We start from the raw sequence: 24,703 nt of genomic DNA on the forward strand, positions 1-24,703 counted from the left end.
TTTTTGTAATATTTATTGAATTATCCTGTATTCTAAATTGGTGAGTCAAAAGTGACAAAGCATTGTTGTATAAGTCAAATAAATAAAAGGAAAAATTTGGTTATTTTCTGCAAATAAAGACATTGAACGCAAGCTGTATGGGGGTTGGGGGTGGGTTTTCAACTTTTAATCCACTGCTAGCTTATATCTGGGAAGCAAGTATCTGAATTTATAATTCATTTATGAAATCATTAAAACTTGTATTTTTCATGGAATATGAACCCAAACATTTAGGTTTATAAAGTATTTGAAGTTTCTTTGAAGTCTGGTATGCACATTTAATTTAAATTTTTCCTCTATAAATTTAGATTTTCTGGGAAGAAATGATGTGGAGCTAGTGAGAGAAGGAACCAAAAAATGTCCCCTAAGTATAAAACACAGGGAATATGGCTCTTTTTACTGCAAAAATGTGTTATGTAGGGTGTAGTAATAATTGATATAATTTGGAAGTACTCATTTTTGAGATGCTTGTGATTTAAGCCGGTTGAAATATCAAGTAAGCAGACACTGTACATTCTAACTTGGAACTTAAGAGTTCTGGTCTGGGAATATAAGTGTATTGATAGCATTTTGGTAATTTAGGCTTTGGGAGTAAGTATAGAAAGAGAAGAGGCCCAGAAATACATTGAGGTACACACCAACGTGTGTTTTGGAGGATGGGGAGAGGATGATGAGCCAACAAAAGATACTGAACAAAGTGATAGGATGGAAGAAAGGAAGGATAGAGAGAAATAGCAGATGGTAAGAAAGTATTTCAGGAACTTCTGAATAAGACTAAGTAGTCTAGTCAGATGAAGATAGAAAGTACCTATTGAAGAGACAACCCAGAATGTCTAAATGACCTAAAAGAAGTTTCAGGTGGTAGGAGTGGAGCTCATATTGGAATGAACTGAAAAATGGAATGTTTTGCTAAGTATGGTTGGCTCTGTAGAAACTAGATGGGAATAGTGGGGGGAGAGAGAGACAGAGACAGAGAGTGTGAGTGTGTGTGTGTGTGTGTGTATGTGTGTGTGTTATAAAGAATGTAGGTGGAAGCCAGATCTGCAGTAGCTTATGCCCATAATCCCAGCTACATGGGATGAGATCAGTTTGAGGATGGTCCTGGGCACTGAAAAACAGTGAAAGCTAAAATTTTGGTCTGGGGAATGGCTCAAGTGAGGGCCTGCGATCAAACCCCAGTACCCCCACCCCCCCAAAAAAAGTAATTGTAGAGCATTTGCTTGCCTGAACATGGTAATGATCTACTATGAAAGAAGATTAATGAGCTCTACTGGCCACTTGGTACGTGTGACTAATTTAAATAAATTAAATGAACTTGTATTTTAGTCACTTTCGGATGCCCAGTCGCCAAATGTGGCTAGTCTGTCTGCCATATTGAATGATGTACACACAGGACATTTTTATCATCACAGCTAGTTGTGTTGAATAGGGGCGATGTTTGAGAGGACAACCAAAGTACTGTGGCAGTGATATTTCCATTTGATGGAAAGAGATAGACTTCCCTAATTGTAACAGGAGCAGAGCAGATAGTGTAATTTGGGTTTCAAAACCACACGATCCTTTTTTTCTGTTTTTTTGGTTTTTGTGGGACTTTGGTGTGAACTCTGGGCTTTGTACTTGCAAAGCAGATGTTCTACCACTTAAGCCCCATCTATTTGCCTGGACTAGACTCAAACTGCAATCTTCCCAATCTCAGCCTCCCAAGTAGCGGGATTATAGTTGAGCCACTGGCACCTGGCTTGTTTTCAATTAGTGAATGAAGCATTTTAAGAGTTACGAGCTGAGAGTTGATGAAGGTGGGCAGGGATGTAGAAGTAGGAGGAGGTTTGAAAATACTTAGAAAGGGAGTTCGCCAGAGAAGGCTAAGAGGATTGCTATCAGTGTTCAATACCTTTTTGACATTAATGATTATGAGTTTATAGTTTTTCTAGTTTGCCTGGTTCTGTGGCTTCCTTTTCCTTTCACTCCCTCCCTTCCTCTTTCCCTTTCTTTTTTGCGATACTAGGAATGAAACCCAGGGCCTTGGACATGCTAGGCAAGTGATCACTGTGCAACATTCTCTGCGTGGTTTTCTTTGCTAGCACTCAGTTATTTGTGTTACAGGCATGGATGATTTATTTGCTCAGGCAGGATTGTGAATTTGCCAAAGGAAAAAGAGAGGTACAAGAAAATTAAGAGTATTTGGAAGGAAGTATTTATAACAGGATCTGCAGAATTCTAAGCTAGATGAAGAAAGTAAAAATGAGAAGGGATAAAGGTAGTGGTAGAGTTGATATATTGTGGTTTTTGATGAGGTCAAATAGTTATTGTCAAAGCAAAAACTTGGAGATACTTGGCCAAAGCAGCTAGAAGATTAAAAGATTATTGTCATAGAATAAGATGTCTGGATTTTGTCTCCTCCCACTTCCAGCTAAGGGGTGGGATAATATATCTGAGAGTAGTGAGGTTTGACCTGATTACAGAATTAGGGGCAGTTGTAAAGGGACTGACTTACAGATCAAGATGTTAGGTTGGTTGTTTATGTAGATGTTGAAGTTAACCAAGAAAGACTGAGTCTACCATTTAACACTTCTGTAATGGAGAAATGACCAGAGGTCAAAAAATGACTTCAGGAAAAGAGAGGGAGAATTAAAAGAGAAGTGGTGGTGACTGGTAAAAATAAGAGTGGGCTGGTTATGAAAATAGAGTTGCAAAGAAGATTGTGTCCTGATCCCAGACTCTGGCAGCTGGTACTAATCAATGTAGTTTAGTACTTGAGAGAAAATTAGTATTTCTAGCCTAAGTTGGCTAGTTAGGCTAAAGCTGATCAATAGCTGCCTAAGGTATTTCAATATTTACTATACTTTATTGAGTCCTGCAAAGTACTGTTGTTGCTTTTCATACATAGCTTAATTGTTTAAAAACAGTGCTTTTAGGTGGGATGTGGTAATGCCTGTAATTCCAGCATAGAGAAGGGGAGGCAGGATGGAGAGAGTTCTAGGCTAGTCTGGACTGCCTAAGGAGAGCCTATCATAAACCAAACAACAAACAAAAAAATAATGCTCTTAGAATCTCTTGTTTAACAACTAGATTAAAACGTCTTGGTAAAATTGTCTTTTGTGATAAAGTCGCTTTCTTTATACTTTTCTGTCTAACAGGCCATTGCTATTTTAGTCATATGAATACAGTCTTTCTTTTTTTTTTTTTAAATGTGGGACGAGGGATGGAACCCAGCATCTAGCACATGCTAGGAAATGCTTTACCTCTGAGTTATATTGCCACCTCTTTTGACATTATTTTGAGACAGGGTCTGGCTAAGTTGCCCACACGGGCCTCAAACTTGCAAGCCTCTTGCCTCAGCTTCCTGAATGCTGGAATTATTGGGATTATAGGTGTGTATTGCCACACCTGGCTATGAATAAGATACTTTTAAGTAAAGCAGTGCTTGGACTGCGGAATCCATGTTTAACTGTTTAGTGACTTGAGGCAAATGATTTTTTATTGTTGTTATTTAAAAATTGGTAAATCTCCTTTCACACACCCAGTGGTTGTGAGGATCATGTGATTTCCTAATGTGAAAAGTACACCAATCGCCTGGCTGTGTACTATAAACTTTTGCTCTTATATCTCAAATTTTAGTTGTTTCTTCTTTCTCCTCCTTTTCTTCTCCTCCTCTTTCTTTCTTTGGTTTTAAATGAATACACTGGTATTGGATATATAGTGTTGTCTACTTTCATTTTTGCTTTTTTTCTATGTAATCCTTGCTTGAGGTTTTAAGTTCAGTAATGAGTTAGAAACATCACAACTTTGTTTTTTATTTAAGTAGAGAACCAGAAGGAAGATTTAATAGCAAATTCATTTGTTTCCTTTTTTTTAAATAATAGGGCTGATGGAGTTATGAGAACAATGAACACAGAAAAACTCTTAAAAACTGTACCAATTATTCAAAATCAAATGGATGCACTTCTTGATTTTAATGTAAGTTGATTTATGTTTTTGCAATTTAAGATTTTTAAAAGTTAGATCACTATAACCGTTTAGTTTTTATTCTCAAGTTTTTATAGATACTACTTTTTCACATTGTAATATCTTGTTTGTCTAATGATTTTCCTATGAATGCAGTCTGCAATCAAATAACATCATTTTTATGTAGTTAAATACATGCATAATTTTTAGGTGTTTCATCTATACTTCTAGAATTTTAGGATATACAAGCCAAAGAAAATGATAGAGAAGAAAAGTGATTCGAAAATCTACTTTTTTTTTTATTGTTTTATTATTCATATGTGCATACAAGGCTTGGGTCATTTCTCCCCCCTGCCCCCACCCCCTCCCTTACCACCCACTCCGCCCCCTCCCTCTACCCCCACCCCCTCAATACCCAGCAGAAACTATTTTGCCCTTATCTCTAATTTTGTTGAAGAGAGAGTATAAGCAATAATAGGAAGGAACAAGGGTTCCTGGTTGAGATAAGGATAGCTATACAGGGAGTTGACTCACATTAATTACCTGTGCGTGTGTGTTATCTTCTAGGTTAATTCTTTTTGATCTAACCTTTTCTCTAGTTCCTGGTCCCCTTTTCCTATTGGCCTCAGTTGCTTTTAAGGTATCTGCTTTAGTTTTTCTGCGTTAAGGGCAACAAATGCTAGCTAATTTTTTAGGTGTCTTACCTATCCTCACCCCTCCCTTGTGTGCTCTGGCTTTTATCATGTGCTCAAAGTCCAATCCCCTTGTTGTGTTTGCCCTTGATCTAATGTCCACATATGAGGGAGACCATATGATTTTTGGTCTTTTGGACCAGGCTAACCTCACTCAGCATGATGTTCTCCAATTCCATCCATTTACCAGTGAATGATAACATTTCATTCTTCTTCATGGCTGCATAAAATTCCATTGTGTGTAGATACCACATTGAAAATCTACTTTCTTTTGATAATGGCTTTTAGATTTTAAAAATGCTTAAGGATTTCTTTAAAAATAGCCACTTTGATGTTGCTACTTTTGAGTTCTGCTTGACTCAAAGCAGGACAGTGATTCAAAAATAAAGGGAAATTCCAAAGGCATTTGTAATAATTTATATATTGCTCAAGAGCATTGTCTTCCATGGAATTTTTGTTTTAATATTACTTGAATTAAGTTGCTGACATAGTTATTTGTGCTGTTAGAAGTTAGTGTTTTCAACTATGTTTTCTCTCTCTCTCCATTTACTCACTCAGTATCTTGACATTATTTAAGTGCTAATTAGTGAATGGGACTTTGACAATTTCATGTTCAAATTGATTTTTTTTCTTTATTTTTGTGTTTAGTTGCTAGTCTTAACGGCTTCTTCAGGTAGAAAGCAAGCCTGCTTTCTCTCCGATATTCCCACTGCCTAGTGATGTGTGACACATACTAAATGTTAAATAAATGCTCAGTAAATGAATCCTGTGTTTCATAGAGTAGAATAGAATTACACAACAACTTGTTTGTTTTTGTGTAAGCTTGTGAGCTAAAAATGGTTTTGTCAGTTTAAAATGGTTAAAAAAATTTTTTTTTTTTTTTGCAGTGCTGGGGATCAAACCCGGAGCCTTGCATATGCTAGGCAAATGCTCTACCACTGAGCCACATCCCCAGGCTAAAAATTTTTAAAGTATTTTTCAAATTTCAGAATTTGTAATAGTATTGCAGGAACATAGGCAGACTCTTAGTGGTTTGCATACTGCCTGTGGTTGCTTTTCTGTTACAGTAGTAGAGTTAAATAGTTACAACAGAGACCATGTGGCCCGCAAAGTCTAAAATACTCACTTTCTGATCTTTTACAAAAAGAAAAGCTTGTGGACTCCTGTTGAAATTGATGCAATTACAGAGCATTAGTTTGGTTTGTCCCAGAGGGCCCAGCCATTATTTTTTTCACTTAGTGTGTTATTGGGTTCTATATAAAATTATTTACTCATTTCAGTTTCTATTTTATATCTTATTGTATATTACGATTCACCCAATTCTCCTACTGTTAGGTGTTTAGTCTTTCTGGTCAGAAACAGTGTTGCAGTAAATACAGTGTGTGTATGTATGTCTGTCCATCTGTCCATCCTCATAAACCTGTCTGTACAGTGTTGTGTGTTGAAAACGAGTTTGATGGTTCAAAGGATATTAAACTTTTAAATTTTTAGTAAATATTGTTAACATAACTTCAAAAGTATTGAGCCAGTCACTTGTCAACAGGTGTCTGTTTTTCGTTTGTTTGTTTTGGTTTGTTGTCTTTTTCTGGAGACAAGGTATTGCTCTGCAGCTCAGGCTAGCCTGGAACTCGCTTTGTAGCCCAAGCTGGTGTTCCTGATATCTGCCTCAGACTCCTGAGTGCTGGGATTACAGATGTGCACATTGTGTCTGACTGTTTTTCTTTATTCTCACCAGCACTGAGTAGTATCTATTATCTGATACCTGTTAGCTTGATGTTTAAAAAGTAATACTTCAGTAGTTTGGTTGTTCTGTTTTTAACTCATGCGGTAAGTAAAGCTAAACTTTTCATGTGTTTTTTGCCATATGTATTTTTTATTTTGTAAGTTGTCCTTACTTTATTATTAAAATATTTCCTATATAGTGGAAATCAAACCTGTTAGATATCCTGCAAATATTTTTTTTACCGGTTTGTTTACCAACTTTGTTCTTACGTTAAATGTCTCTCTGTAGACACACACGTGTGTACGTGTTACATAACAGCTACAAATGTGAACACAGACACAACTACCTGCATGTATTTGTAGAAAGTGAGGATCACAGTAAATTAAACAATTTTCATATACTAGATATTTGTGTTATCTAAAACAATTAATTTTGTTTATCTTTTTGATTCATTCCTTAGTGCTAAAGATATTTGCAAAATTCTTTTTTGTTGTTTTTGTGGTACTGGTGATTGAAGCCAGGACCCTGGGCATGGTAGAGGCATACTGGACAAGCACTGCACCACTTGAGCCATGACTTCAGCCCTGTATTCTTGATAGATAAATGAGTGCTGTTTTTTGTTGCAACATAATTCAGTAATGATAGAAATAGTCTTCATAATCATTTATGTGATAGCTACTGTACTAGACTTTTTTCAGTCATTAGTTAATTTTCCCAGCAACCATCTGAGGTGGTTATAATATTATATACTAATATAATGTAATATAATAATATTGGGGAAAGATATACTTTAAAAAAGTATATCTTCTACTTAGCTGAGCTTAGTACTTTGGTGATTGTAGTAACCATTTAATAAATATTTATTGATTTAGAATTAATTCAGTAAGTCTTTCATGAGTCACAGTGAACTTCTATCTAGAAATGAGCTTCACCTTGGATGGAGGCTTGGCTAGTGATAGAGGGCTTGCTCCATTGTCAGGCCCTTAATTTAGGCCCCGGTACTGTAAAAAAAAAAAAAACGAAAGAGAGGCTTCATTTAGCTATTGGAAGTACTTAATGTTATGATACAAAGACTTGAGCTATAGTCTAGAAATTTCAAGAGTTAAATGCGTCATGTGCTGGTGGTCACATCTGTAATCCTAGCTACTCAGGAGGATGGTGGTTCGAAGCCAGCCTGGGCAAATAGTTTACGAGATCCTGTCTTGCAAAACCCTTCACAAAAATAGGGCTGCTGGAGTGACTCAAGATAAAGGCCCCAAGTTCAAGCCCCAGTACCAAAAAAAAAAAAGAGTTAAATGACATTACCTTTTTTGTTTGTGACATTGTTCTGAATTAAAACTGAATGTCAAAAATTTGATTATTGTTTACTTGAGGCTTTTATTTAAGTCTGAACTCTTATTAAGAATTTTGCAATATTTGCCTGCTGCTCTGATTGTAAGAAATCAGAATATTCATGTACTAGGAAATTTATGTATAATAAAGAGAAAATACTTTTTAAAAATATGCTTATATGTTTGAGTTTGCTGTATTTTAGGAAGGCTTTCTGTCAGTGTCATTTAAAGCTTAAGATTAGCTAATTTGTTTTCCATTTTCCCCCAGGTTAATAGTAATGAACTTACAAACGGGGTAATAAATGCTGCCTTCATGCTCCTGTTCAAAGACGCCATTAGACTATTTGCAGCCTACAATGAAGGAATTATTAATTTGCTGGGTAAATACTGTTGTAGCCTAGTAACATTTTTTTCTTATGTGTCATATTGATAAATAATATTGACTGAGTTGTTACTTAAAGCTGCCTAAAAAGGTCCACTCATTGTAACAATTTGAATGGAGAAAAAAATTTTATAGCTGATTATATATGCAAGTGATTAAGTTCTTATTTTCATAATGAAAATGTTCTACTAGATGCACTTCATATTTTTAGATATAGCTAATATTTTTCTACAAATTTTTTTTAGACTTTTTTTTTCTTTTATTATTCATATGTGCATACAAGGCTTGGGTCATTTCTCCCCCATGTCCCCACCCCCTCCCTTACCACCCACTCCACGCCCTCCCTCTCTCCCCCACCCCCTCAATACCCAGCAGAAACTATTTTGCCCTTATTTCTAATTTTGTTGTAGAGAGAGTATAAGCAATAATAGGAAGGAACAATGGTTTTTGCTGGTTGAGATAAGGATAGCTATACAGGGAGTTGACTCACATTAATTTCCTGTGCGTGTGTGTTACCTTCTAGGTTAATTCTTTTTGATCTAACCTTTTCTCTAGTTCCTGGTCCCCTTTTCCTATTGGCCTCAGTTGCTTTTAAGGTATCTGCTTTAGCTTCTCTGCGTTAAGGGCAACAAATGCTAGCTAATTTTTTAGGTGTCTTACCTATCCTCACCCCTCCCTTGTGTGCTCTCGCTTTTATCATGTGCTCAAAGTCCAATCCCCTTGTTGTGTTTGCCCTTGATCTAATGTCCACATATGAGGGAGAACATACGATTTTTGGTCTTTTGGGCCAGGCTAACCTCACTCAGCATGATGTTCTCCAATTCCATCCATTTACCAGTGAATGATAACGTTTCGTTCTTCTTCATGGCTGCATAAAATTCCATTGTGTATACATACCACATTTTCTTAATCCATTCGTCAGTGGTGGGGCATCTTGGCTGTTTCCATAACTTGGCTATTGTGAATAGTGCCGCAATAAACATGGGTGTGCAGGTGCCTCTGGAGTAACCTGTGTCACAGTCTTTTGGGTAGTACAAATTTTTATTCATTCTTAGTAATAACTTAAAACTTCCTTATGATTAAGTTGGGCTAAGATAGCCAATTTTATGTTACATATATTTAAATGGGGGGAAAACCTCTAAAATTTTTTCTCCTGGAAAAATCTTATTTCCTTATAATTTATCCCATGATAAACTTTGTAATACTGATTCACCCTCCCCCCCACAATGTAGAATTTTTGTGGGGGCAGGAGTTGCTGGTGAGTGAATGAATCCAGGGTCTTAGGAATAGTGAGCATATGGTATACCACTGAGTTAACACCTAAAGTTTTAAAATCAATAATTATTTTTAAAGTTTTAAAATCAATAATTATTTTTAAATCCATTTCATGTTTATTTTTAAAGCATTTTAGAAATTTGTGGCATTTTCTTCCATATGTAGGATAAAGTTAATTTTGCATAGATATGCTCATTTATTTCAGTGGGATTTGGACAGGGTAGAAAAGTAACTACAAAGGGTGCCAGAGTATCAAGTGTCAGGTGTCAAGTACTTTTATTCCACATGTCCGTTCTCTCCCTGCTTCCCTTAGAAATTACTCATTTAAATCTGTTTTCATACACTATGAGAACAGATTTATTCAGGGGTGCTTTAATTCATGAGGGTAGGGAAATTGGGCTTAATTTTTTTAGTAAGTGAAAACTGAAGGGTTTTCTTTCAAAGCTGTGAAAAACAGTCGTTCTCCCCTGTGATTGGTATAAATTAAACTCTTTGCAATTGTTTATAATCTTAAATTTAAATGAGGTTTCCAAGTGACACTAGAATATTGTAAAGTTGCCATCTTAGAGTATGTTAATATGAATATATTTTTAATGAAAATACTGTGAAATAGGTATTAATGTTATTTTAAATGAGTAAAGTATGATGTATGCTTACCTGCAAATATTATGGAATTGTCTGGGGAGAAATATAAAACAAAGTAGTAAGTAAAGTCAAGTAGTTTTTCTATTTTTAAAGTATCACCTTTATTCTCATTTGCTTTAAATACCTAAATAATTTTAGGTAATTTTTTGTAGTGTATGTTCTTTGAGAGACTTATATGATCTTATTGTAGCTATCACCTCATCTTTTTTATTTTTGAGCATTGTATTTTGATGTAAATACTTTTTATGCTTACTTTTGGCAGAAAAATATTTTGATATGAAAAAGAACCAGTGCAAAGAAGGTCTTGACATTTATAAGAAGTTCTTGACTAGGATGACAAGAATCTCAGAGTTTCTCAAAGTTGCAGAGGTAAACTGTCTTTAAGGGCCTTTGTCTCTTAACTTGCTTTTAAAAAAATTTGTATGTAGTACTTTGAAGAAATCACTATCCAAATGTAAGAAATGTCTTCAGTAAAATAGGGTATATATCCAGTCATATTAATATGCTGTATTGAATTCTTTAGCATGGAATGAGTGCTTAAATAAGATATATGCTACATACTTAATTCAGTATGGAACATTGAAAAATAATCTGCTTTTAAATTGTTTACTTCTTCACAGAATAAAGTAGATAGAGAGGGTATAGTGGTGGCAGTGACTTTTATGTTTGGAATGAATCATGTGTTTTAGAAAGTTTATTCTGTTAATGGTGGTAGAGAATATGCAATGTCAGTACAAGTTTCTATTCCTCCAAGGAGACTTACAACTGGAGCCACAACATTCCAGATGTTTGTTCCCCTTCAGAAGTGAAATTTGTATGTTACTTACCACTAATTATGAAAACCATGATAAAGACGTTTCAGGATAATCTAGTTTAGCAAATCTGTTTTAAAAATAATATTCTGAGATTACCATAGAAAGCAATTGTGGTAATGCTTGCAGGCTTATCTTTTTAGCACAGAGACAAGCTCTTAACTTAAGGAATTTTTTGTTTTCCTTTTCTCTACTTGCTGCCCATCACTGCCAGAAATGTCTCCCTAGGATATTTTGATCAGTTACATCAAAGTTACTACACTGGAACTAACAAATTAGTGATTTATCCTAGGCTCTATTATTATAGTGATATTTTATTCTGAAGCATATGGAAAAGGATAGAAAAGATGAGGAGATCTTTGGGGAAAAAGATTTTTTTGTGGTACTGGGGTTTGAACTCAAGGCCTCACGCAAAAAACTTCTTGGTGAGATACTTTGTGATGCCAACTGAAATTTGCTTTGGATTTGAAGAAATTAGTGATTACTGAGGATCAGTCACATACTAAAACTTAAAAGAAGGTAGGATTTATGATATGATTTCCATTTATTTAAGAATAAATTTTAATTTGTTGAGCCACATACAATGGTGCATACATACAATCCCAGCACTCAGGAGGCTGAGGCAGAAGGATAGTGATTGTGAGGCCAGCCTGGGCTACAAAGCCTGTCTCTGTCTCCAAAAAAACCATTTTTTATTTGTCAACTTACCCTTTTGGTCTTTTAAGTTCTTTGTATTTAGTGGTTATAGTTACTAACACAAGTTTTAAGCCCTTACTTACCTTTAGATCTACTGCTCTGACTCAGGTGGGATAAACCAGAACTCTGTGTAATCTAAAAAATAGGAAGATCCCCTTGCTGTAAAATATTTTGTCATGATACTTATTTTTTGGGGCTTGCAGTGTCGTTATGAGACCATAGTTCTTAGAAGAAAAACAAGAGTAACCTCGTGGAATGAAGGGAACAGATCTCAGACAGTGATTAGTTATTAACATGGATTTTTTTTTTTCTATGATTCTGAGAGGCTGAGAAAAAAAGAAAATTGCTTAAAAAAAAAAAGCCATAGCCACAGGAGGGAATATAATTTTTTAATTTGGATGGTAGGAAAGATTACCATTTTTGCTAGAAATTACCTAGTGCTTGAACATCATGAAAATGTGTTCACAGTTTTATTCTGGTTAGATACCACTTGATATTTGTAAACAAAGCAAAACAAAACACCTGACCTACAGAAATGACATGGGTTTTAAAAAGTGTTATCTAGGTGTCTGGTATGTGTTATGGAGAAAGAAAAAGTAGGTGTCCTCAGGTTTACTTCTTCCTTTTATGCCCCAAGGAACTTGTTCGTGTCTGTCTTTCTCATTCTTGCCATAATGCTTTTATCATATATCACATAGAAGTCTTATCTACAATGTATTATTTTCCCAATTTTTATTTATAAAACATCTTTATTCTATACTTTTCCTTGCAGCAAGTTGGAATTGACAGAGGTGATATACCAGACCTTTCACAGGTAAGTATGTTGTTAAAATAGCAATCTGTCTTTTGTGTACTGAAGTACAAAGATGAGTAATATGTAGTCAATACTGTTAAGATCAGTATAATCTTTCTTAACATATTTTAATATTTTGATACATTGCTGAAAATTGTTCTAACATTATGACTACATAAAATGATCAACTCATCTCTTTTATTGGTGGCCCTACTCAACTACTCTACCATTTCTTTATTTCCTTTAACCTCTTTTTCTCTGCATCGTCATTATTACCAAAAACCAACCAGCCGAGCAACAACAAAGCTGGAAGCCAAATTTAAGAGAATGGTATTTTGTAAATTTTTTGCTTTACTAGTAATAGAGAATTCATTTATGCAGGATTTGGTTTCCATTTTTTGGGGAGTTCTTTTGGTGGTACTGGGGTTTGAACTCATGGCCTCATTCTTGCTAGGCAGGCACTCTACCACTTGAGCCACTCTGACGGCTCTTTTTTGTATTGGATATTTTTGAGATAGGGTCTTTTTGAACTGTCATCCTCCTGATCTCTGTTTCCCAAGTAGCTAGGATTACATGCATGCGTCACTGGTGCCCAGCTGGTTTCCTGTTTTAAACCTTTCCTTTTGGCTGTTTGACTGAGGTGTGAGTATTAAGTAGAGATAAACCTGGAAATGTAAAGTTAAGAGAGCCTGCTTTAGGGTGAGATTGTCAGTTTGAGTCTGGCTATAATTAGCTGGCCCTGTAACTTTGGGAAATTAACTCTCTATGCTTCACTGTTACCATCTGTATGGTATTTGAGTGATTAAATAGGTTAATAAAATTTAGAGATTAAGCATTCAATTAATGTTAGCTATTGTTTCTTTTTTATTATCTTCAAAAAAAATTTAGGAAAGAAACATGCACCAGTGTTTCTTCTGGCTTAGTCTCAGTGTTTTGTTTACTGAGTGTTAAGTATGTAGCATAAACTGTCCTTATAACACTTGTCAGCTCTCTCTTTAATAGGTGACATCTCTTACCTTGTTTTGAACTTTTTGGGATACCTTTGGAACACTTTCTTGTGCATGCTGCTTTTTGTGTTCATTTTACTATTCTGATTCATCTTTCTGATCTTGAGGCTACTCTTGAGTATATAAATAATCTAGCTAACTAAAACAAAGTATCCACATAAGGTAAAGTGGCTTCATTAAGATTGAGCATATTATTTTGGCTAAATGTTTGGAATCATTGTTTGAATAATGTGCAGTATGAATTGATTTGGTAGTGTTAGATCCTCTTCCTCCATTACCCATCTCCTGTCATGCCAGCATCCTTTGTATTTTGTTTAAAAACCATCAGCCTCAGACAATATGTAGAAATTACATGCTGTCCTTATATGTATTTAAATATTGATAGCTTTATACTTGGTTAGGGTTGACTGTCCTCTCTCCCTCCCTCTTTATTGGTGATCTCTGAGCAAAGAGAACATGCCAGAGGTTCTTTGGACAATTTAGAAAAATTTTCAAAAGTAAATTAAAACAATTGCCTATAATTCAGAGAATATGGTAATATCAGAGAACAGTGGGATTGTGAAATTATTCATTCATTTTTTGTTATAAATTGCTGCTCCTAGTATATGCTGCATCATATTTCCTTCACTCTTTTTTTTTGTTGTTGTTGTCTCACTGCTTGCTCTAAGTGGTTTTTATTTATTTATTTATTTATTTTTTATTGTTCATATGTGCATATAACGCTTGGGTCATTTCTCCCCCCTGCCTCCACCCCCTCCCTTACCAACTACTCCGCCCCCTCCCTCAACCCCCTCAATACCCGGCAGAAACTATTTTGCCCTTATCTCTAATTGTGTTGAAGAGAGAGTATAAGCAATAATAGGAAGGAACAAGGGTTTTTACTGTTGAGATAAGGATAGCTATACAGGGAGTTGACTCACATTAATTTCCTGTGCATGTGTGTTACCTTCTAGGTTAATTCTTTTTGAGCCAACCTTTTCTCTAGTTCCTGGTGCCCTTCTCCTATTGGCCTCAGTTACTTTTAAGGTATCTGCTTTAGTTTCTCTGCGTTAAGGGCAACAAATGCTAGCTAATTTTTTAGGTGTCTTACCTATCCTCACCCCTCCCTTGTGTGCTCTGGCTTTTATCATGTGCTCAAAGTCCAATCCCCTTGTTGTGTTTGCCCTTGATCTAATGTCCACATATGAGAGAGAACTTATGATTTTTGGTCTTTTGGACCAGGCTAACCTCACTCAGCATGATGTTCTTCAATTCCATCCATTTACCAGCGAATGATAACATTTCATTCTTCTTCATGGCTGCATAAAATTCTATTGTGTATAGGTACCACATTTTCTTGATTCATTTGTCAGTAGTGGAGCATCTTGGCTGTTTCCATAACTTGGCTATTGTGAATAGTGCTGCAATAAACATGGGTGTGCAGGTGCTCCTGGAGTAACCTGTATTACAGTCTTTTGGGTATATCCCCCAGAGTGGTATTGCTGGATCAAATGGTAGATCAATGTTTAGCTTTTTAAGTAGCCTCCCAATTTTTCTCCAGAGTGGTTGTACTAGTTTACATTCCCACCAACAGCATAAGAGGGTTCCTTTTTCCCCCGCATCCTCGCCAACACCTGTTGTTGGTGGTGTTGCTAATGATGGCTATTCTAACGGGTGAGGTGGAATCTTAGTGTGGTTTTAGTTTGCATTTCCTTTATTGCTAGAGATGGTGAGCATTTTTTCATGTGCTTTTGGCCATTTGAATTTCTTCTTTTGAGAAAGTTCTGTTTAGTTCACTTGCCCGTTTCTTTATTGGTTCATTAGTTTTGGGAGGATTTAGTTTTTTAAGTTCCCTATATATTCTGCTTATCAGTCCTTTGTCTGATGTGTAGCTGGCAAATATTTTCCCCCACTCTGTGGGTGTTCTCTTCAGTTTAGAGACCATTTCTTTTGATGAACAGAAGCTTTTTAGTTTTATGAGGTCCCATTTATCTATGCTATCTCTTAGTTGCTGTGCTGCTGGGGTTTCATTGAGAAAGTTCTTTCCTATACCTACTAACTCCAGAGTATTTCCTACTCTTTCCTGTATCAACTTTAGAGTTTGTGGTCTGATATTAAAATCCTTGATCCATTTTGAGTTAATATTGGCATGGGGTGGTATACATGGATCTAGTTTCAGTTTTTTGCAGACTGCTAACCAGTCTTCCCAGCAGTTTTTGTTGAAGAGGCTGCTATTTCTCCATCGTATATTTTTAGCGCCTTTGTCAAAGACAAGTTGGTTATAGTTATGTGGCTTCATATCTGGGTCCTCTATTCTGTTCCACTGGTCTTCATGTCTGTTTTTGTGCCAGTACCATGCGGTTTTTATTGTTATTGCTTTGTAATATAGTTTGAAGTCAGGTATTGTGATTCCTCCAGCATTGTTCTTTTGACTGAGTATTGCTTTGGCTATTCCTGGCCTCTTGTGTTTCCGTATAAATTTAACAGTAGATTTCTCAGTGTCTTCAATGAATGTCATTGGAATTTTGATAGGAATTGCATTAAACATGTAGATTACTTTTGGGAGTATAGACATTTTTACTATGTTGATTCTACCAATCCACGAGCATGGGAGATCTCTTCACTTTCTATAGTCTTCCTCAATCTCTTTCTTCAGAAGTTTATAGTTTTCCTTGTAGAGGTCGTTCACATCCTTTGTTAGGTTTACACCTAGGTATTTGATTTTTTTTGACTCTATTGTAAATGGAATTGTTTTCATACATTCTTTTTCAGTTTGTTCATTATTAGTGAAAAGAAATGCTAATGATTTTTGTATGTTGATTTTATATCCTGCTACCTTGCTATAGCTATTGATGATGTCTAGAAGCTTCTGAGTAGAGTTTTTTGGGTCTTTAAGGTATAGGATCATGTCGTCTGCAAATAGGGATATTTTGACAGTTTCTTTACCTATTTGTATTCCTTTTATTCCTTCTTCTTGCCTAATTGCTCTAGCTAGGAATTCCAGTACTATGTTGAAGAGTAGTGGAGATAGTGGGCATCCTTGTCTGGTTCCTGATTTTAGAGGGAATGGTTTCAGTTTTTCACTGTTAAGTATAATGCTGGCTGTAGGTTTGTCATATATAGCTTTTATAATGTTGAGGTACTTTCCTTCTATTCCTAGTTTTCTTAGAGCTTTTATCATGAAATGGTGTTGGATGTTATCAAAGGCTTTTTCTGCATCTATTGAGATGATCAAGTGGTTTTTGTCTTTGCTTCTGTTAATGTGGTTTGTTACGTTTATTGATTTTTGTATGTTGAACCACCCCTGTATCCCTCGGATGAAGCCTACTTGGTCGTGGTGAATGATCTTTTTGATGTGTTGTTGAATTCGGTTTGCCATTATTTCATTGAGGATTTTTGCATCAATGTTCATTGAGGAGATTGACCTATAGTTCTCCTTTTTGGAGGTGTCTTTGCCTGGTTTTGGGAGAAGTGTAACACTGGCTTCATAAAATGTGTTCGTCAGTTTTCCTTCCCTTTCTATTTCGTGGGACAGTTTAATGAGGGTTGGTATCAGTTCTTCTTTAAAGTTATGATAGAATTCAGTAGCGAATCCATCAGGTCCTGAACTTTTCTTTTTCAGGAGACTCTTGATTCCTGCTTCAATTTCATTTTGTGTTATAGCTCCATTCATATGATTAAGTTCCTCTTGGTTCAGTTTTGGATAATCATATGTAGCTAGAAATCTGTCCATTTCTTTAAGATTTTCAAATTTATTTGAATATATTTTCTCGAAGTAGTCTCTGAAGATATTCTGGACTTCCATGGTATTTGTTGTTATCTCACCCTTTTGCATTCCTGATTCTACTAATTGAGTTTTTTCTCTCATTTTGTGAGGTTTGCCAGGGGTCTGTCAATCTTGTTTTTTTCCAAGAACCAAGTTTTTGTTTCATTAATTCTTCGTATGGTTTTTTTGGTTTCTGTTTCGTTAATTTCAGCTCTTATTTTTGTTATTTCTCTTCTTCTATTTGTTTTGGGATTTGATTGTTCTTGTTTTTGTAGGAGTTTGAGATGTATCATTAGGTCATTGATTTGGGATCTTTCGTTCTTTTTAATATATGCACTCATGGCTATAAACTTTCCTCTCAGGACTGCCTTAGCTGTGTCCCATAGGTTCCTGTAGGTGTGTTTTCATTTTCATTCACTTCCAGGAACGTCTTAATTTCCTGTTTTTTTTCATTGATTATCCATTGTTTATTAAGTAATGAGTTATTTAGTTTCCAGCTGTTTGCATGTTTTTTGTCTTTACTTTTGTTGTTGAGTTCTACTTTTACTGCATTGTGATCGGATAGTATGCACGATATAATTTCTGTTTTCTTATATTTGGTGAGGCTTGCTTTGTGCCCTAGGATATGATCTATTTTGGAGAGGGTTCCATGGGCTGCTGAGAAGAATGTATATTGTGTAGATGTTGGATGAAATGCTCTGTAGACATCAACTAGGTCCATTTGATCTATTGTATATTTTAGATCTTGGATTTCTTTATTGATTTTTTTGTTTGGATGACCAATCTATTGATGATAATGGGGTGTTAAAGTCTCCCACAACCACTGTGTTGTAGTTAATATATGCTTTTAGGTCTTTCAGGGTGTGTTTGATGAAATTGGGTGTGTTGACATTGGGTGCGTACAGGTTGATGATTATTATTTCCTTTTGGTCTATTTCCCCTTTTATTAGTGTGGAATGTCCTTCTTTATCTCGTTTGATCAATGTAGGTTTGAAGTCTACTTTGTCAGAGATAAGTATTGCTACTCCTGCCTGTTTTCTGGGGCCATTGGCTTGGTAAATCTTCTTCTAGCCTTTCATCCTAAGCCTATGCTTATTTCTGTCAGTGAGATGGGTCTCCTGTAAGCAACAAATTGTTGGATCTTCCTTTTTAATCCATTTCGTGAAGCGGTGCCTTTTGATGGGTGAATTATTTCCGTTAACATTAAGTGTTAGTACTGATAGGTATGTGGTGATTCCTGTCATGTAGTTGTCTTAGGTGTTTGAAGGGTTGATTGTGTGTACCTAAGTTGAGGTTACTCTCTACTGTCTTGATGTTTCTTTTCATGTGGTTTGGTGCTGCCTGTCTTTTCATGGTTAAGTTGGGTTTCACTTTCTGTGTGCAGAATCCCTTGCAGAATCTTTTGTAGTGGTGGCTTTGTGTTCACATATTGTTTTAGTTTCTGCTTATCATGGAAGACTTATTGCTCCATCTATTTTGAATGATAGTTTTGCTGGGTAGAGTATTCTGGGGTTGAAGTTATTTTCATTCAGTGCCCGGAAGATCTCACCCCAAACTGTTCTTGCTTTTAATGTTTCTGTTGAGAAGTCTGATTTGATTTTGATGGGTTTACCTGTGTATGTCATTTGTTTTTTTCTGTCTTACAGCCTTCAATATTCTTTCCCTAGTTTCTGAACTTGTTGTTTTAATGATGATATGTAGTGGGGTAGTTCTATTTTGATCTGGTCTGTTTGGTGTCCTGGAGGCCTCTTGCATCTGTATGGGAATATCTTTCTAGATTTGGGAAATTTTCTGTTATTATTTTGTTGAATATATTACGTATTCCCTTTGCTTGCACCTCTTCTCCTTCTTCATTGCCCCTGATTCTCAAGTTTCGTCTTTTAATGGAGTAAATGAGTTCTTGAATTTTCTTTTCACAGGTCTTGAGTTGTTTAATTAATAGTTCTTTGGTTTTTCCTTTAATTACCATTTCATGTTCAAGTTCTGAGATTCTGTCTTCTGTTTGTTCTATTCTGCTGGATTGGCCTTCCGTTTTGTTTTGCAGTTCTGTTTCGTTCTTTTTTCTGAGGTTTTCCATATCCTGGGTCGTTTCCTCTTTAATATTGTCTACTTTTGTCCTGAGTTCATTTATCTCTTTATTAATTGTGTTCTATGTTCCACTTTGGTGTTTATACAGTCCTTCTATGGTTTCCTTTATTTCTTCTTTTGCTTTTTCAAATTCTCTATTTTTGTTGTCCTGGAATTTCTTGAGTGTCTCCTGTACATTTTGGTTGACCCTATCCAGTATCATCTCTATAAAATTCTCATTGAGTACCTGTAGTATGTGTTCTTTTAAACTATTCTTGTGGGCTTCATTGGGTTCTTTGGCATAGGTTATCTTCAATTTGTTGGAGTCTGGATCTGAGTATCTGTTTTCTTCATTCCCCTCTGGTTCCTGTACTAATTTTTTGCTGTGGGGAAACTGGTTTTCCTGTTTTTTCTGTCTTCCCATCGTTGCCCTTGATGTTTTTATTGTCCCTGTACTGTGTGCAATTAAGTATTTTCTGTCTTATAATAGTAACACTAGTGATATTTAGAGTGGAAGGTTGAGAGGGGATGGAAAGCAAAGAAGTTAAAGGAAAAGGGAGGAATAAATAATCAAGTAGAAAAAAAAAAACAAAACAAAGAAACAAACAAAAAAGTTTCAAAGATATAAACAGGGAGAGACAGTGTACTAATCAACCGTAAGTTGAAAAGGCATTAGAGAGACAGAGAGAGGATTGAAAATAAAGAATAAAAAGAATAAAGATAAGAATAAAGATAAAAAATGAGTAAATGAAAGGAAAATATATATATATATATATATAAATAAAATAAAACAAAATGAAAAATAGAAAAAAAAAAAAACCTCCAAGCTCAAATGCAATGAAGTTTCTGTCTTAATAATTTTGGTGTCTGTCTCAGCCTTCAATCCTGGAGATGGTGCCTCTGTTGTTGTTATGTAGTTATCTCATCAAAGGGGACGCATAAAGTAGAACAAAACTGCACAAAAAAATAAAAAATACAAAAAAGAAAACACAAAGTGTCACAAGTTCAAATGCAATACTGTTTCAGTAAGTTTTTCAGCATGCAGGTGTAGTTCGGTTGTTTTCTCATCAAAGGTAGGGAGAGAGAAAAAACAGAGTCGGAGACAGGTTGTGAATGGCTGTCTGGGGCTGTGGCTTGCCTGCCCACTGCTGTCAGCCTGCTGTTGCTGGAGGCATTATTTATGCAGATCTCAGGAGTGAGGTTAACACTCACCTGGCCCTGCAGACTTTGTTTACTCAGAGTTCTCTTGTGTGGGAGCCACTGCTACACTCTTTCCCCTTTCCAAGCACACTGGAGGAGGTGACACTGCAGCCACTTTCTCTGGCCTGCGTGTTTGTTTACAGCTCACGTTGGAAGTGGGTCTTCCCCCCTCTCTTTTGGAGTTTTCCTCCCTCTGCCAGTCACACAAGCTTTCCCGCTCCTGGTTGTTGGGCGTGTGCCCGCGCTCCCGCCAGAGCCTCTCCGGCCAGGCCCGGCTTGTTTATTTATAGTTCCGGGAAGGATCCCCTTCCCCCCTCTTAGGCGCCCAGTGCGCCCCACCCTCTTTGCTATGTGTGTTTATTGTTTTTTCCCCAGGTGGAGGTCGGTCTGTCCACGGGGCTATGTTGTTCTGGCCCAGGGTTGTCCGTAGGAGTACCGCGTATCGCTTAGCTTACCTTGTCCGTGTCTTCCCAAGCCGTCTGGCCGCACGTGTCTGTCGTCCCAGGGCCCCTCCTGGTTTCTCAGTTTAACCTGAAGTCTCCATCTCTCTTTATAAAGCACACTTTCCTTTTAAAGAATAGCCAGATACTTTTAAAAGTATTTTAGAAATGGTTCATCATTAGTTATATCTTAGAGGTTTAATATTTGTGAGTCACATCTTAAACTCTTCACAATAAAGTTAAAATTGAATGACTAGTTTCAGTCTAAGATTTGGTAGTTCAATACCCAGATTTTACGATCACATATACCTGTTTTGTCTCTTGCTGGATGTCAGATGTGTGATCTTTCACAAATTATTTGGTTTTACTGTCTCAGGTTGTCTGTGTCTAAAGTGGGTATGTCAGTGGTGTCTACTTCATAGATTCAGTGATTATATGCAAGGTAGCTAATTCAGTACCTTTTTTTTTAATGGTTTCATGGATTCTTTTTTGTTGTTGTTCATTTATTCATATGTGCATACATTGTTTGGGCCATTTCTCCCCCCTGCTCCTTCCCTCTACCTCTCATCCCCCTTGTTTCCAGGGTACCTGTTGTTTTAAATGAGCTTTTGAAAACCTACCAACAGCCAGGTACCTGTTGGTCACACCTGTAATCCTAGCTACTTGTGAGGCGAAGATTAGGATTGGCATTTGAAGCTAGCTCAGGCAAATATTTCATGAAACCCTATTTCGAAAATACCCAACACAAAACAGGACTGGTGGAATGGCTCAAGTGGTAGAGCACCTGCCCAGCAAGTGTGAAGCCTTGACTTCAAACCTTAGTACCACCAAAGTAAAGCCTTACCAGCAATCATCAACACTCTTATGATCACCTCCACTAAAAACTCTTGAGACAGTGTTTTGCTTGCCAATTAGCACTTTGCTGGGGTGTAGCAGGGAATGTTTAATGTCAAAGCCCGTCTTATAATCCAGTATTTGAATTTAAATGGTTGTCTACTCCCTTGTGGTATGGTCTTGCCATATACTGTTCATAGACAATACTAGATGAAAGGTATTGTTAAAGCCGTAATTGATAGAGAAATTAGCTAGATGTTGACTCCTCTGTTTTTTAGATACTACTATCTAAAAACTGTTTCTTGAATTCCTAAATAATTCAAGGAGGCCGGGAATAGTGGTACAGACCTGTAGTCCCAGCTACTCAGGAGGAGGCAGGAGGATCAAGGTTTGAGGTCAGCCCAGGAAAAGTTAGCATGAAACCATATCCATAGAAAAAACTGAAAATAAAAGGCAAAAGGTTGAGTTGTGGCTCAAGTGGTTGAGTGCTTTGAAGCCCTGAGTTCAGTCCCTAGTTCTACAAGGAAAACCTAAGAACAATATTTGGGGTAAATAAATGCCAGGTGCATTTACTTCACTTAAACAGAGGGACCTGTTCTTACTCTGCATACTGGAAAGGTTTCCTTTTCAAAATAATTAACCCTTTTCTCAGACCATACTAATACTAGGCCTGTAGTTCAACTAGTTTTCAGTTAAAGAAAAAGAAAAACACTCAAGAAAAATACCTATTTCAGTGGATGTGATAAATGGAAATCTTTGTGTAATCAACGTACTATTCAAGACATACCCAGTTCTATCACTCTTACTTTGTTTCCATTTCCATGTATCATTACTGTTTGGGTTTCTAATACAGGTTGAGCATTCCTATTCCAAAATTCAGAAATACTAAATGCTCCCAAGTCCAAAACTTTTGAATGCTCACATGGTACTCTATTAGAAAATTCCACACCTAACCTCATGGGATAAGTCACAGTCAAAACATAGGCACACTAAAAGTATGGTATGAAATTTCTTTCAGACTATGTGTATTAAGTCTACATGATACGTAAATGAATTCTTGTTTAAATTTTAGACCCATCCCCAAGATTTTGATAGCAAATATCAAAAAAGTAAACATAGAAGACTTCTGGTCCTAAGCATTTTAGATAATGGATATTCAACCTGTAGCATCATTTTATTAGTTCTTGAGCTTAACATAAATAGAATCAATAAATTATGCAAGTTGCAGACATACAGTGGAGAGACAAATTAGTTTATGCTCCTGTACTCTCACAACGCAGATCACTTTTCATCAGATATATGAAGGGTTTTCCCCACACACCAAGCAAACAATCCCCCAAGCAAACACCAGCTGGGCATTCCTGAATTCAGTTCTGACTCTGCTTGAAGATGGTATGTGATTCCACAGGTTGAGGGTGCAGGCTCCAAGAGTGTCACCTACGCTGCACTTCAGCTGCCAGTCATTAACCCCAGGTGGTTTTATCTGTGCTTCTGACTGACCAGCTAAATACAGGGATCCAACAGATCTGTCTTCAGATTTGCTTAATTTGCTAGAGTGACTCAGACAACACAAGGAAACATGTTTAGTAGCAAAGGATACAAATAAAGAGATGCATAGGACCAAGCACGTGGGAAGGGGCATAGGGATTCCATGCCCTCCCTGGGCATACCACTCTCAGCAACCTGTACATTGTTAGGCTGTCCAGAAACTCTGAACCCTATCCTTTGGTTTTTTATGGAGACTTTAATGCACATGATTAAAGCATAAACCACCATCTAATACTAATAGATTGAGTAGGGAAACTCAGCAGGATATGGCCACATTCATCTTGGCCTCTGTTAATTACCCTTTTGCACTGTGACAAAACACTTGGGCAAATTAACTTAAAGAAGGAAAGATTTATTTTGCCTTACGGTTTCAGTACATGATTACTTGGCTCCATTGTGCTTGAGTTGTGGCAAGGCAGAATATCATGGTGGAGATCATGTGGTTGAGCAGAGCTGCTCACCACATGGTAGCTGAGAAGCAGAGAGCAAGGGGCAGAGGATGAGGTAAGCCCTTCTACATGACCTATTTCCTCCAACTAGACCATTCAGTTATGAATTAATCCATTGATGAGGTTTGCGTTCTCATGATTCAGTCATCTCTCAGCACCACCAGGTAGATGCTAGTCCATCACGTGAAGGGGAGGGTAATTCATATCTAAACTAACAGCCTCTATGCATTCTTATTCTGCATTCCTTTCTCTGACTTACAGGGCAGGATCCTTTCTGAAATGGGGGTATTGTGACTGGCCAGCTCCAAGATAAAAAAGAAGGGGAATATTGTAGTATGCTTTTAGTTTTTATTACTGGCCTAGGTGAAGAGAAATTCTAGTTTCTATGGCCTTCCTTGTGGAAAAAAAGGAACAGGTTAAAGAAGGGTAAGAGAAGGTCAGAGAGAGACTCTACTTCTTGAGTTCTGAAGTGCTCTAGTACTAATCTAGTCACTTGGGAAATTACAAGGGTGGTGGAAGTTATGAGGCAGGAACCATAGACAAAACCTATACTTGTATACATATGTAAACAGGTATATACACACACTTGCATATGTGTCATAATATCATGCAGGTATTTGCTGTTGTGTCTTGCAGCTTTTGTTCATTATCGTGTTTTGAGATTGGTCCATGTTGTTGAATTGTATATTGTTCTTTATTGCTGAGTGATAGTCTATTATGTGACCCTATCAAATGATAGAATTTGGATTTTTTTTTATTTCTAGACTATTGTAAGTAAGCGTTTTTTTTTGTTTTTTTTTTTTTTGGTACTGAAGTTTGAAGTGGCATTCTACCACTTAAGCCACTCCACCAGTCCTTAAACATTGTTTAGTACATTTAAAAAATTTTTTTTTTAAGTAGCACTGAGATTCCAACTCAGGCCCTTTTGCTTGCTAGGTAGATACTCTGCCCATTGAGCTACGCTCCCAGCCCTAAACATTCTTGCATAAAAAAAATACAAGTCTTTTCTTGTGGAGTTATATTTTCATCACTTTTGGATAAATAGGAGTAACATTGAGTCTTAAAGATAGATAATATGTA

The 24,703-nt window shown here is 36.5% G+C and overlaps 1 protein-coding gene across 13 annotated transcripts in view; it reads left to right on the top strand.

Moving 5' to 3' along the window:
• Picalm (phosphatidylinositol binding clathrin assembly protein) overlaps positions 1–24,703 on the top strand; it is a 114,400-nt gene that overhangs the window by 51,199 nt on the left and 38,498 nt on the right. For all 13 annotated transcript variants that reach the window (XM_074081662.1, XM_020166762.2, XM_074081659.1 and 10 more), the window contains exons 5-8: positions 3,903–3,996; positions 7,999–8,110; positions 10,295–10,401; positions 12,313–12,354. In XM_074081662.1, coding sequence (XP_073937763.1) covers positions 3,903–3,996; positions 7,999–8,110; positions 10,295–10,401; positions 12,313–12,354 — 355 coding nt within the window. The remainder of the gene's footprint in view (positions 1–3,902; positions 3,997–7,998; positions 8,111–10,294; positions 10,402–12,312; positions 12,355–24,703) is intronic.

This window comes from Castor canadensis, chromosome 1 (assembly GCF_047511655.1).
Source record: "Castor canadensis chromosome 1, mCasCan1.hap1v2, whole genome shotgun sequence".
NCBI classification, from domain to species: Eukaryota; Metazoa; Chordata; class Mammalia; order Rodentia; family Castoridae; genus Castor; species Castor canadensis.